Source organism: Triplophysa dalaica, chromosome 15 (genome assembly GCF_015846415.1).
Source record: "Triplophysa dalaica isolate WHDGS20190420 chromosome 15, ASM1584641v1, whole genome shotgun sequence".
Classification (NCBI taxonomy): Eukaryota; Metazoa; Chordata; class Actinopteri; order Cypriniformes; family Nemacheilidae; genus Triplophysa; species Triplophysa dalaica.
Window position 1 is genome coordinate 13,737,918 of NC_079556.1, and position 14,576 is coordinate 13,752,493.

Sequence of the window (14,576 nt, forward strand, 5' to 3'; positions counted from 1 at the left end):
TCCTCAAAAAACACCCCCTGGGGAAAGAAAAGATCATATCATTCTCTAAGAATGTCCGTTGTTCTTTTCCATTTCTCTCTTATCAGTTCGTACACCTTGCAGGCAAAACGCTTGTTTTTAGTTGTCTATCCATCCTGCACATCTGCACTTGGGACGGCCAGGCTCATCTTTTCACTCAATCAACTTCAGCCGAGTTCACCTCATTCACAGTCTACCGTGATGGGACGGCAGGGATGAGTCTTTGCTTAAAGAAGTGTGCCCCAGCGGGGCCTCTGGTCTACATGGATCCAGGGGCCTTATTTCTGCACTTGTCCAAAGAGACACAGGTTGTTAACAGGTAATTAAAAAATTTACTGCCCCACTAAAACTCTATTATTGCTGTTCCCAGCCCATAATTGGGTTCATTATCAGCTTTTATGGACTATATGTGCATGTTTTTGAAGCAGTGGACAAACCCCTTTAGGTCTGCTGTCCAGGTCATATATGGTGCATGAAGTTTGAAGACGTCACATGTTGTCTCCAGCTCTGATGTTCTCACTTTATACTTGCTTATTTAATGAGACAACCAATATAACAAATAATAAAACAGATTTTTAAAAAGATACTGGTTATTGTAATGTTGTTTTTCATGCTGATATACTGTATTAAATCCTTTACGTATATTATAAAAAAGAAACCTGTTGATAGACAGCAAAGTGTTTTGGCTTAAAAAGGGTAATACTGTATATTGCACTGTTTGTTTCAGAATCTTTATCCGTCCAGTCTAGCAAGCTTCTATCAATTAATGGTCAGATTTTGTGATTAAACCTTTTTCCGACTAGTGGCAGGGGGAGTGCTTGGGAAACCAGTGCACAGTGTACACCATTAATTTATGGAAAAAGAAATGCTGATGTACAGAAATCTGTCAAAGAAATGCCTGGCACACACTGCGATGTTGACCCAGATTTGGCCATCTAAAACATTTTGAGAATCCTATAAGATTTCTATGGTGCTAGGCTAAAATATGTGGTCTTTAACTGCTTGTTTGACATGTTGACAGATGAATTACCATTGTGATCAAATATTTCCTATGATGACATTTGTAATTGTCCGAAATTTTGAGATGCAATCCTAAAGTGTAGCTTCTCATAAAAATGCTAAAGAATGACAACTGAGTTTGTACAATGTAACATGGCTTTTAGTTGGGATCACGTTAGAATCAATCTTAAATGAATATTTAAGATCACACAGTGTGCCTCTGCTTTACTTGGTCCTTATTTTGTCTCAGCCTTTTACTTCTCAAAACACTTTCACCTCTCTCTTGTGTAAATGGTGTGTAAAGACAGTCATTTGCTGTCTAGGGACTATTTGTATACCATCAGAAATCATGTGTGTCCCTTTCAACTCTGTCTCATGAGTGTCCACTAGGTGACAGTAATGACACAGCTCATCCTATAGGGTGATTGACATAATAGCATGTGTTAAACAATCACTTATGCACACCTATGACCAACATGTGCAGCTCAGAACTGTAGAGTTTTGTATAGTAAGCAAAACTATTTTTCATGGTTCCTATTTGAGAGCCCGCTTAGATCATTGAATACTAAGCATTCAACATCCTGGTGTTTTTTTACAGAATTCTTGCATAAGTTAATTTATGACTGAACAGCATTGAGCTGTATGCTGGCTCCCATTGAATGAGCATGGTCTTTGAAGTTGGTCTACAGCTGCATGCATCTAACAAAAAACTAGCTTAAATAAACAAAAACACCCTCAATTGCACAAAAGCAGCATTAAACTGATGCCCACCCACACAAACAAAGTGTCCGGCCGCCCCAACCACCCCTTTTTGATGGTGATGGCCTCATCAGACTGCACGAGATTGTGTGTGGCTGGCTAGTTTGCGGAAACGGTGCATTGTCTTCAACAACCCCTTCCGGGTTTATTTTGTGAAAATGTTCATGTAAATGGCACCAGGGATTTTGCATATGTTGTGCTTTGTGTTGTTCTTTATTATTTAGGTGTTGATTATAAAAATGAGAGTGCAAGCACACTAGCTGAATGTTAGGATACACCGATCACAGAATAAAACTGTGAAAGGTACTGTTTGGTTCTGTAGTTGCAAAGACAACACAATCAGAAAGAAGGTGAAATCTGAAAATGAAACCTGTAGTTACATTTTTTGGTTGTTGCTTTAGCTTTGCTTTTTTATCCGTTTTTTTGCTGATAGTAGATTGCACGCTGTTATTGTCCAATTCCAAAGAACAGACTTTAACTCTAAATACCTCATCTTTGTTTTAGGAAATGTAATCTTTGCAATTAAATAAAATAAATGTTTTCTGATTTTGGTTCAACTATCATGAACGTTTAAAGCATGGTTTTGTCATTGTACATTTTAATTTGCACTTTACTATGATAATGCCATAATATGTTTTCCTAATGTGATGATATCAGATACCATGGAATAAAATAATTTACATATTCATGCAGCATTGTTTTACATGTTTGTTTGTTTGTTTGTTTCCTTCTTTCATGTTTTCTTTCCTCCTTTTCCTTTTTTGTTTCCTTTCTTTCTTTCTTACTTTCTAAATGTAGAGTAGACAAATCAAAATATGGTATAAAAATGCTAAAAAGTTTCAAATGCAGTCCATTTCTGTGACGCAAGTAACGAACAAACCTTTTATTACATGTGGTTTGAATAGACGGTGGTCAACAATGCAGTTTTTGCATGAATGACAGAGAGTGTAGAATGGGCTGAGCTGAAAAGTGTTTCTAGATAAAAGCTGTTCATTCAAAAAAAAAAAAGACTTCCACTGAGTTTCAGCAGAGCAGTGATGTGTGGTGACAAATGACTTCGTATTTGGTTTTCGTTCCTTCAGAATTTCCGGCATTCTCTTCTGTTCCTTACACAAACGCAACATTCTCCTCAGGTCAACATATCTCAATTGCTCACATGTCTAACAAATTTCTGTATAATCACTGATTTCTTATTTCTTATATTGCTACTATAGTAAGTGATACCATTTGACGTGACACACTTGTTCATCCATTATCCATGGTTTGCGATTGAGGTAACGCCGAATTGACCAATCACCATCCTGTACTGAAACTATCTGCAATGATCTCTGTGTTAACCTGATAATTATTATTTAGCCTTGCAGATTCATACTGTATTTCGTAGAGCTGCACCAATTGACCGGCCAGAAACCAGAATCGTACAGTTTTCGCATGATAGGCCGCGACCGGTGACTGGCTGGTCAGTCTTAAGTCTTGCCGATTCCAAGCCGATCGTTTGTTGCAGCCACATGTTAAGCTCATGTTGAAGTTGTTCACTATGTGTAAAACAAATGTAAATTCCATTGATTATCTTACGTTAAAACTATAGTCATTTCACTGAGGTAAAATGACATTCAACAAGACTTATACTAAAAAATCCAAAATATAAAAAATGAAAAAATCAACCAATATTTGTGGTATTAATCTGATTGAGTTCTTTACTAACACAATAAGGGTAAATATATATACATCTTTAGAGTAGAATTAATAACTTTTTATTAACGTGGCAGCTAAAATCAATCCACTTCTTTTAATAATACAGACCCAAGATAAAGGCAAGTTCTTTTATATTTCAGAAAAAAATTAAATAAACCAATGTTAGTTTCATAAACAGACAAGAATAAAGTTGAAGTATTTTATTGTTATCTTAGACTTTTGTTAGATGAGTACAAAAATGTAAAACTTATTTTTGAAAATGAGTTATTTTCAGTCACAGAGTTCTTCAATTTAAGAGTTATTTGTACTAGAGAAGAATCTGTAATTAAATGCAGGTCTGAAAACAGCGTTTATGGAAATTAGGGGAAATTGTAATGTTCAATATTTTATGTAATAAATAATAATTTATTCTTTCCTGTAGCTCAGTGGTATGAGCATCTCGTTAACAACACAAGGTTGTGGGCTCGATCCCATGGGAGTGCATATGCCTAAGTATAAATGTGCAGGATAATGCAAAATAAGTCGCTTAAAGCGTCTGCCAAATGCATAAATGTAAATGTGATGAAAAAAATATATATATTATGAATAAATGTGCAATGAAGAAAATTTCATGTTTTTATATACTGTCAATTATAGTTTGTGGATACAACCACAGGTTTCACTTATACTACAATCGGAATCATTGCATATAGATATTTGTCAACTTCGTTATGCGTTGCTCACAAATCACCTAGTTCCTGTATTTTCAGTCCAGCGTTGGAATCTAATGCCTGTGTGAGGTTTAAACTTCTGAAAGCTAATCAGATCATTGTTATTCAGGATGACAAATGGTGCAACTCTCCTCATACCGTCTGTATGTTTGGCATTCCTGCGTCTCTGTGTTTTGAGAATCATTCATGAAGTGTAGCGTGGAGGTGTCAGCAAGGGAACACAGCCAATCCTTGCCGCTTAATAATCGAGGATGTCTGATATGCACCTCTCAGATCACAGACTCAAGATATGAGTGAGATATAGTGTGCTCAAAAGCCATTCCAGGAGAAGTGTTTAGCCAACAGTTTTGTGAGATGTCATCATTTTTATCAACAGTGTGTATATATAAAAAGATTATTGTCTGTTTTTAAGAATAGGGCTTGATTAAAGATAAAAAAAACATGGGACTCGTAGTCACAAATTTCTCAAAAAAAGTATATTCATTCTCTGTAGAATTTAGGGGGATAGTGGACCCAAACATGAAAACTCTTTCATCATTTTTTCGCCTTCATGTCATTTCAAACCTGTATGAGTCCTTCTTTTGCAGAGCATAAAGATATGGTAACCAAACAATATTGGCCACCATTGACTTCCATTGTATGGACACAAAACCACTGAGACATAATTCGCAAAATATCTTCTTTTGTGTCCCATAATTAACAAAAACAGGTTTTGGACAACATGAAGGCGAATAAATGATGAATTTTTTTATTTTTGGGTGAACTCTCCCTTCATGTGCCCGTGGGCTAGTCCAGCGGCCTTCTATATTTTGGCATTTTGACAACAATCTGTCAGTTAAATTCTACTATATTCATTGTGTCATGCCAACCAATGCACACATAACAGGAGGAAGCAATTAGCTCCAATTATTTAAATATGCAAATCTCTCATAATGTGAGGGATTGTGGTTGTTTTCTCTCAATAGCTCTAAAGCAGTCACGGCTAAAGGCGTTTTCTGCATGCGTTAAAGCAAGTCAAGTGTGATGCTTACCCATTTAGTTGATAGCTTAAGTGGAAACGCCAACAGCTGTGTTAATCTAGTAACTCTGATAAAGGTTATGGCACTGGTAGTTGGTTGCAGACAACTTGCTTTTGTTACACTTTATGAACCACCCTTCCCTCTTCTGACATCTCCTCCTCTACCCTTTTCTTTGGGGAAAATCTCGCTCAGGCTGTCTCCGGATGATTGATGGCACCTGCGCATGTTGAGCAATCATTTACTGTCACCGTGCTATTTTTCTTTCTCACTTTTGCGTGGGAGCAAGAGTCGGGTACTTGCCCGAGCCAAAACCAACTGGAGATAGCGATCTCAACCAAGGTGATGTATGGACTCCTATCAGGGAAGATATCAGGACTTTATAAAGACAGTTGCTGTGGTGTCACCCAAGATCACATGCTCATATCTTAACCTTGTTGAGGCACATAACCTGGTTATCCGACAAAGATCAATACCGGATGCAACAGCTATACAGATTTTCATGTAGCACTCTTGTATCATGCATTCTTGAAGAACTTTTCACATGTGTGTGAAACTTTATCAACACAAGTAGATACTAAATTTCAAACATCTTGTCAAAATAAGCGATGTCACTTTTTGATGAATTGCACTCTTAACTATATGTGTGTGTTTTGGCTTCATTGTCACAGACGAAGGTTTGCAACATCGTGTGAGTGTGTCTTGAGGGCAATTGCCTCTCCTTCGCAATTTGTTTCAATGTGTGTGTGTGTCTGCTTGCTCGCATGTAACTGCGGGTATAGAAGCTGTAGATGACAGAAACTGTCAGTGCTATTGTGATTCAGAGACAAAAGACACGCCAAATAATGGAACTCAATGATATGTCACGCACTGAGGCGGAACTAAGCCTCAAACACCAACCAGATGGCAGGTCATTTCTGCCTGTACTTTGACTAAGTGACTTTATTACAGAGAAGTTCAGAGAGAATGAGTTTCTGTCTCCACTTTCCCCACTGCACTTCAGGGACATGATCAAACAGTAGCATGTGCTGACAGACAGAAATCCCATGGTGCAACAGAACATTTGGGTGGCAAAGCCCGCAGAGATTTTTGGATCGGCACCGTTTGTCTTGGAAAACATACGTGGCTTTTTATCCTGCTGAAATTTTTTCAACTTCAGTGGTTTATGCCGACTTCCATTTGCTTTGTTGTTTCAGGTAGATATTTAAAGTGATAAACTAAACCAAATACTGTCAACAGACACGCCCGGACCAGGAAGTAGCGTGGGGAAAATGAGGCTGCCGTTTTGCATCTGTTGTGACAGATTTAATATCTGATAAGTAGTGATGCACCGAAATGAAATTTGTGGGCTGAAACTGATACCAAAAATTTTGTCTTCACTCAGCCGAAACCTATCCAGATACCAAAAATTACTTTAAAAACCTTTTTGAAATAGTTTTTTGTATTAATTACACACTAAAACCACAAAAATTAAGGAGAACATTTGAAAAACAATATAAAATATTTTAGTTTCCTTGGTCATTGCAACACAATCAAATATACGTTTTTTACAAATCATCTAAACATTGTATTTTTTTCGAACTGAGCAGCTCTTGCTAATACAAGTTTATATATGGTGCACTGTACAATCATTTTAAAACACGCAGAACACAGAGGTGTTCAGGTAAACAGGCTTATAATGAGCTTCAGTGATATCAGCACCTGCCGGATGACGATCCACTTGAGCCTCATCATCAGTTACTGACAGATCGTTACGCTGATCATTCACATATGAAGAGTTTGTTGTGTTTAATGTTCGGCTTTAAAACACGCATAAGTTAATGCGTGTGATCTCCGACAATAAAGAAACATAAAGCCAGTCATCACACAGAGCTTGCGTGTCATTTTCTATCCGCTGGTTTTAAGCTGTTCTTATTATATTTATTACTTTAAGCCTTTGTTATGGCGTGCTTGCATGCTGGTCCTTTGATAACAGCTAGAGTGAGCACTGAAGGGAGAGGCATATTTTGGCTTTTATTTCAGCCTATTTTATTTATTTCGGACGAAACCGATAATCCCATTTCGGCAGTCGAAATTATGGTACATCCCTACTGATAAAATGTGCTTAAGGACTCGGTCTAATGTTGACCCATCTCATCATACGGGCCTCGGAGAAGGAACTAAATTGTTCCTCCATAAAGGTTATCCCGAACTAAAATTCTGTCCGGTTCCGACAAAAAGCGGATACGTCTGGCAATTAGTTCAAAACTACAAAATTGTTCCTGCGGTATGAAGGCTCCTAGTTAGTCAGCAACATGGTTCCACCATCTGTGTAATACAATTGGAGATATTTTGAAAATTTCAAAGTAGTTTTGTGTCCATACAGTGGAAGTCAATGGGGTCCAATGTTGCATGGTTACCAATGTCCATCAAAATATCTTCTTCTGTGTTCTGCAAAAAATAGAAAGTCATACAGGTTTGGAAAGACACGATGATGAGAATGAAAAAAAAATTCAATTTTGTGTGAACTATCCCTTGTAAATCTAGGCAACATAGGAACTTGAATTTGTCTAATGAGTCTTGGATTTGCGGTTCAATCTAAAAAAAAGATCTTGTTCCCATCTTGTTTCAGATTTTAACCAATAATTTCTTACATAATCATCTCATCTTTCCATTTATTATGGCTGATGCTCTGGGCCTCTCTTTCAAGAGCACAGCTGCTATTCACTTTAGAGGTTTAATTACATGTGTATTGGAAACTTCTCTTTTGCAGTCTATCAATCTGTTGGCCCAATCTTTTTCTTGCTCACTTAGATCCATCCATATGGAACATGCCGATGGTAGCTTTGGTTTATTCTTTCACGTTCTCACCTTGTCTGTGTATTTCCTGTTTCCCGTAACTCTTAAGATGATAATTTTTGTGTCTAGTTTAACTAGGGCGTTGTTTACCGCCAAACATGGTGTTCATTAGACTCAAATGAGTGACAGGCTTTCTCAGCAACCCACTGCTTCCTACAACTCACTAGTTCGTACCTTTGATCCTTGGCCCTTTTATACACTCTAGAGCAGCAAGAAGGTTCACACAGATTCAGACATCCTCTTTACATTTAACTCAATTCTTTTTTAACATTTATCGTTCCTCCTGTAACAAACATATTCCTAAAGATTAAATCTGACTGTTGATAGTTCTTTTGTTGTTCAAGCCCTAAAATAAGACCACCTACAGTATACTGTATCATCTACTGTTACTTGAACATCTTATTTAGTTAATAGGATTTTTTGTCCAGAACCAACAAGGATGCTCACCTATTTGCTTTTTTTTATTCTCAAGTTCAGTCTTTTAATTTGAGGATTTAGGGCATAATGTAATACATACGTACTTATCATACTCTTTATCAACTGATATGACAGAAACAATAAAGTTCTGCTTATACCACCCTAGTGTCCATTCCTTATGATTGACTAAAGTGCTTAGCTCTATTCTTCCAGCTGCCTTGGTTTTGAGATGTCTCTCCCAGGCCTCTTTCTCTTTTATTTCCTCTGGATGGATAGAGTGCTGAAATGGAAAACATATGTCTCATGAGTGTGTAACATTATTTTCCCCTGTGATGCCCTGGCAGCCGTGATTAATTAATGATAAATGTTATTGCATTATTTTGCCTTGGGAGACAAGCAGACTGCGATATATCCATTGCCATCTTTCTCATAATGTTTCTTCCCATCAGCTCGTATCAGCATGACGTGAATTGAACCACAGAACTCGGCTTCCAGCGAGGATTTGTTTATGAATGTGCCACAAACTCTGTTCAAAGGTCTCGTGTTCTCTTGCATGTAACATGCCAAAAAAGAACAAAACAAGCTTTTCTAATCTTCCTTTTAGCACCTCTGTATGCATCATTAGCTTTATGACAGTTCCTGTCTGATCTTCTGCCGTATAGCAGCACCTAGATTAACTCACAATGGCAAACTGTAATTCGTCTTTGGTATTTCTCGCGATAATTACTTTCCTGGAAAATCCCCAAGGAGGCAGCGTCTTGTTTATGGACAATACGTTTAATGAAGGAAATTAGTATAGGACTGTATTTCTCAGCAGCTGTGTACACACACAGAGGAATCTGTGAGGGAAGCCATTAAAGTAAATGGCAGAATGGTGCTTAGAATTGCGATGCAGACACATAATTATTTAAAAACGCCTCGGGTGCAGTCTCATCGAGACATTTTTACTAATCTCGCTATCCTAGCACCTCCTTAGTCTGTTTAAAGTGTGGTAAAGCTACCTGTGCACAAAAATGTTTTTCACCTCTTCCTGTCACCTACTGGTTAGCTCAAAACACACATTGAATCTTGCTGTTAACTATTTACATAAGCCATGTCCTAACACAGATACGGTTTCAACTGTTGTACTAAATGGAACCTGATCTGCACGGTAACAGCACGGCCGAGGTGTTCCTTTTGTCGTGCAGTGTGAAATCGCCATTATTCATCACTTGAAACATTCACCCCTCAGCCCCTCTCTCATGGTTTGAGCGTGTACAAACTGCAAACCTGGCATTAGCTGGGCCATTACGGCAGCCTCTCTACGGGCCATTCCAGATAAAGTAAGATTCAAAAATAGTTTGGGATTTTAAGTCTATCAGCACGTTGGAACTGAATAAAATGGATGACGGTAAGGACTTGCAGGCTAGGGGAGCGCTACGTCCCACATCTCTGCATGGAGGCCATTTTGTTGCCAGATCCCTTACCGCACGCATGTCAGTTGCAGTGGAGTGGCAAGGAGGCAAAAACAAGACCAGAGTGACGAATGTGGCTGCTGGCCAAGCAGCTCCTGTCGGATGTGAAATCGGGGGACTGTTACATTGAAATTTCAGAGGGGAAAAACCTCCGTCTACCGAAGACAGCCACACAGAAACACGCTCCTTTTCGCACCGTCGGTGCAAGCAACCACGCACTCACATGGTTCGCAAACATCTGTGTTGTTTTATTTGTATTTACAAATGTATGATTCGTGGTGTACAGTATTAATACATCACTATTCTAACATGCTGAAATATTTGGGTATTAGAGCGCACGTTTGGGTCTCGGGAGGCTTGGTTCTTGGCAGGATCCTAAACTCTTTAAACAGTTATGTTTTTAGGAAATAAAGCCTTATTTGGGATGATTACCCAGCCAAAAAAATGGCTGTATGACGTTATGAGAGTTGAATATTTGAATGAAAAACTTTTGATTGGTATACCAAAAATGTACTCAGTGAAATATGACGAGAGAAAGTAAAAGAGAAAGAAAGAAAACTTGGCATTTAGTAATGACAGCTTAATGGCCTGTGAGTGAATAACACGATTAGTATTACTCATGTCTCTTTTCTGTGACTGATTTACATCAGTTTTAACAGAGCGGTGTAACAGATATGTAATTACTTACACTTTTCATCCTCTGCAGGTCTTGTGGAGATTTGCTTGATGCACCCGCTGGATGTTGTAAAGACCAGGTAAAACATCATTTATCATATTATTTTCTCTCTTTCGCCGTTTCTCTGTTTGTTATTCAGGGCTGGCTCTGAGCTGGATTTCTTCCTCTATGGGAACTCACAGCGATTGCTGCAATTCTTTTGTGGAAAATGAAATACATCATTTGCTTATTCCCCCACAATGTTTAAGTAATATCTTTTAATGTTCTTCAATTGCACACATACTTACCTCATTATTTCACTCAATTCTTTTCCTTGTTGTGAAGCCTGTGGTTCGCAGAGATGTTAATACAGAGGAACTCTGAATCTTTCAGCCACTGGTTATTCATGACAGATTGTGTGTAGAAGAAAGGAAAGTTAAAAAACTATGGCGTGTATGATCAAGGCCCTCACAATAGAGCCTCTAGTTTCTTTATTTAAAGATTTAATTCCCCCAAAAATGAAAATTCTATCACCATTAACTCATGTCAAAACCTGTATGACCAGTTAACAACATTCTTCAAAATATCTTCTTTTGTGTTCTTTTGTGCATAAAAAGTAATACAGGTTTAAAATGACAAGAGGGTGAGTAAATGATGACAGAATTGTAGGTGAACTTTAACTTATACAGGTTTTGGCCCACGCTTAAACCTTTACAGCTTCTGCGTGCCCCTGCCAGGACCTCCAGTTCGGAGACTAACACCCCTCACGCACACACACACTGCAGCACACAATTTTTGTTTTTCATTAATAAACTTTTGGAGATGATAATGAGATGCTGTTGCTTTTCAGGAGGAAGCGTTGTCAAGGTGGTGTGTATGTGTTACTTTGTGTCTATTTGCATGTGTTTGTTTGCGGCCGGGTGCCTGCATGTGTATGCTCGCATGAAGCGATATTTGATACCCTAGAGTCCTGTAGAGTGATTTAGGGTCTGTTGTTTGGGGTAAAGGGTTTATTACAGGTAAGGCCACAGTTAGGCCACTCTCTCCTCACACAGGGTCAGGGTTAAAAGTGCACGCTCTATTTTCTTTGTAATCCTCTTCCTCAAGAAGTGATGAAAGGCCAGTGTAAAGAGCAGCAGTTTTATCTGTTTTGTGTGGGTCTGTGTATGTGTATCATATGTGAGCATGGCTTGCATATGTGTAGCTATCTTTCATAAGCTCAAATCGTAATGTTTCAGGCTTGGCCAGTTTTGACAGCTGCTTTGTTCTCATTCTTCCAGCGAGGAAGAGGACTCATAGTGCAACACCATAATGCTGAAATTGATTATTGATGATTATTGGTGTTTGCCAAGGCTAATATCACTTTTACTGCTGCCAGAAGATTTTTGACAAATTTGGCATGTAACTTGTACCATTCCACTTGAACAAAAGAGAAAATGTAGCTTTTACTTTTCAAAGTGATTTCCAGTTTTCATATGATGAGATTAAACAGGGCAAAAAATCCAGATTCAAAAGCTTAATGTTAATGTGTAATGTAAGTTTAGTAGTGTTTCATGGTGAACCCTTTTCACGCTGGCTAAATAACCACCTTAGCAACCAGAAGGACACCTTAGCAACCACACTGCAGTGCCATTAACTGCAGTGGCAAGTTTTCCACTCCCATTTTCTTCTCAATCAATTTTCTTGAAATGTAGTTGATATATATACACACTCTCGCTCTCTCTCTCACTCTCTTTCTGCTTTTCAGTCACACTAAAGAAAGCTAATTGGTGTAGTGAAGGGTTAGTAGAGCTGAAATCTATTAGCATAGGTCTCAGAGAGTCGCTGAACAAATGCCCAGCACACCTCCTCAGCGACGCTTTGTAGCTGCAGGACTGGCTCCTATTAGTGACTTGCTGCCGCTTTAATGTCCGCTGCTCTAAATTGGATGCCAACCAGAGTGCTTTTTTTCACTTCTCTTTCTTCAATGACCCGCCTTCGTGGAATCAAAGGCTTTTTTCTGAGGGGAACCTGACAAAATGTATACTTGGGAATACATATTTACTGTGGGCAAATGAGGGTGCTGGAGCCATGCAGTGAGGGAGATGGAAATTGGGGAATAAGGGCCGCGTAGATCTCAGGCACACACAAACAAACATCTGGTGGTAGATAAGGCGAACATTAAGAGAACATTGAGAGAATGTATTTCAAGATCTTGATTGTTTTGTAAGGTTGAATTAATGTTTACTTTAAAGTCGTTCTTGTATTTTTCACGAGGTTTAGTTTTGTCTGAGCCTGCTTGGACTCCTTTAGTGTGTCTGACTTCCATAGACCATATATTAAAATGAAAGCGATTCTTCACAAATCTAGGTTTGTGAGCAAGGACATGTCAACGTGCATCTTATATTTACTTGTGTTCGATGGTTGCTCATTTCTAGGTTGGAATGTTGACTTGTTTCAAAGGGGGCTCGCTGGGATGTGGGCAGGGGGTTTCAGAGGTTAGTTAGACTTCTGAGGAGACAGTGAGACTGGAGTTACAGCTTTTCATTAACCTGGAAACCACGTAGTTACATGGTTCATGGGCTGGTCTCAGCTCACTTGGAGGTAACAAAGGGTGTCAGGCGGCACTTTCGGCAGGGGGCGGCTGCTCGGGGCACCCCATCTGACTCTGATCATCATGCCGGCCGCCCTGCCACACTCATTAGAGACCAAAAATGAGCTTGCATTGCTCTTTGTTGAAAGCTCCGGTTACGTCGCCTTGCTCCCACCCAAACACTCCTTAAGCCCCTCCTACAGTCTCTATCTGCTTTCTTTTTGGTGTTTTAAAGATTTAAAAAAAGGAAACATTTGTAATTTTTATTAATTTTTAGAAACATAAAAAGTTTCTAAAAAAAATAAATGTAATGCAATGCAATGTAATGTAATGCATTATACCAAAATTATAATGATAATTTTTTAAACATGGAACTTTACTGCCTCAGCCAGTCAGTATTCGATTTACCAGCACATTAACAAAATATGAATGTTTGTCCCACGACAACCATAACTGACCCTGTATTGATGCATTTGTACACCCGCTTATCTCCGTTCTGTCCACCAGTGGGTTGTTAAAACACCTGGGGTTCCCTCCTCACGACAGTCACTACGATGTCACAACCATCTTAGATCTCAGCACGCTTGAAAGGGATCATAACTGTGGGGGTGGTTGCACTGGAAAGGATGTTTGACGAGGCCTGTGACAGATGACGTGCTGTCTTGTCAGAAATGGGTGACCGTGAGAGACGAGCCCACAAACTTCCACCCCCGACTGCTGACTGAACCCTGCTGCACCCTCGATGGAATCCCTAAACCAGCCTTTAAACAGCAGGGCTCAAAGCTCGGAGGCCCAAGAGCCGATCTGGCCATGTAAAGCAGCATGCCGCTCAGCTGTGCTCCAGTGATGTCTTAATCCTACCCTGCCCTGCCTGGCGGCTCTGATGGAAGAAACTGCAGGCAGGGATCCGACTGTGGCCATCTAATCTCGGGAAGTCGGTTCTGCAATCAGCGTTCAGACAGTAACTACTCACAATGACAGTGAAGAATGTCAGTAGAAAATTGGTTGTGGCATGTTTCATTGCAAAGGGAATCTAGAGGCAGTCCGAAATAACTCCAGGGCACTATTATTTGTGGTTTAGAAAGGGAGTTAAAACTCTTTATATTAGTGGCTTACCACTGACGTGTTTTGGCCAGAGTATCCACTAAGGGCGTACAGAGTATAGTATGACTGCTCTGGTTAGTATAGATCTTTTTGGACAACAAGTGTTATTAATATTTTTAATTTTAGTTGGTTTTAACGGTTGTGTATGGGTCGGATAAACAGTATCGGTAATAATAAATATATTGCTTCAGTTGAGTCATACGTGTGGTCAAAGTGTTCTGGCATTATATAAAATAGGTCCAGAAAAGTTGTGATTAAATAAACCGAGCTACATTAAATGTCAGCCAGCGTAGATGAAATAAAATGGATCATATTTGGACAGATAATAAAGATGAAATT

General features: G+C 39.0%; 1 protein-coding gene across 2 annotated transcripts in view; it reads left to right on the forward strand.

Moving 5' to 3' along the window:
• The window catches only part of slc25a21 (solute carrier family 25 member 21), a 109,182-nt gene that overhangs the window by 53,051 nt on the left and 41,555 nt on the right, over positions 1-14,576 (forward strand). For both annotated transcript variants that reach the window (XM_056767680.1, XM_056767679.1), the window contains exon 3: positions 10,613-10,661. In XM_056767680.1, coding sequence (XP_056623658.1) covers positions 10,613-10,661 — 49 coding nt within the window. The remainder of the gene's footprint in view (positions 1-10,612; positions 10,662-14,576) is intronic.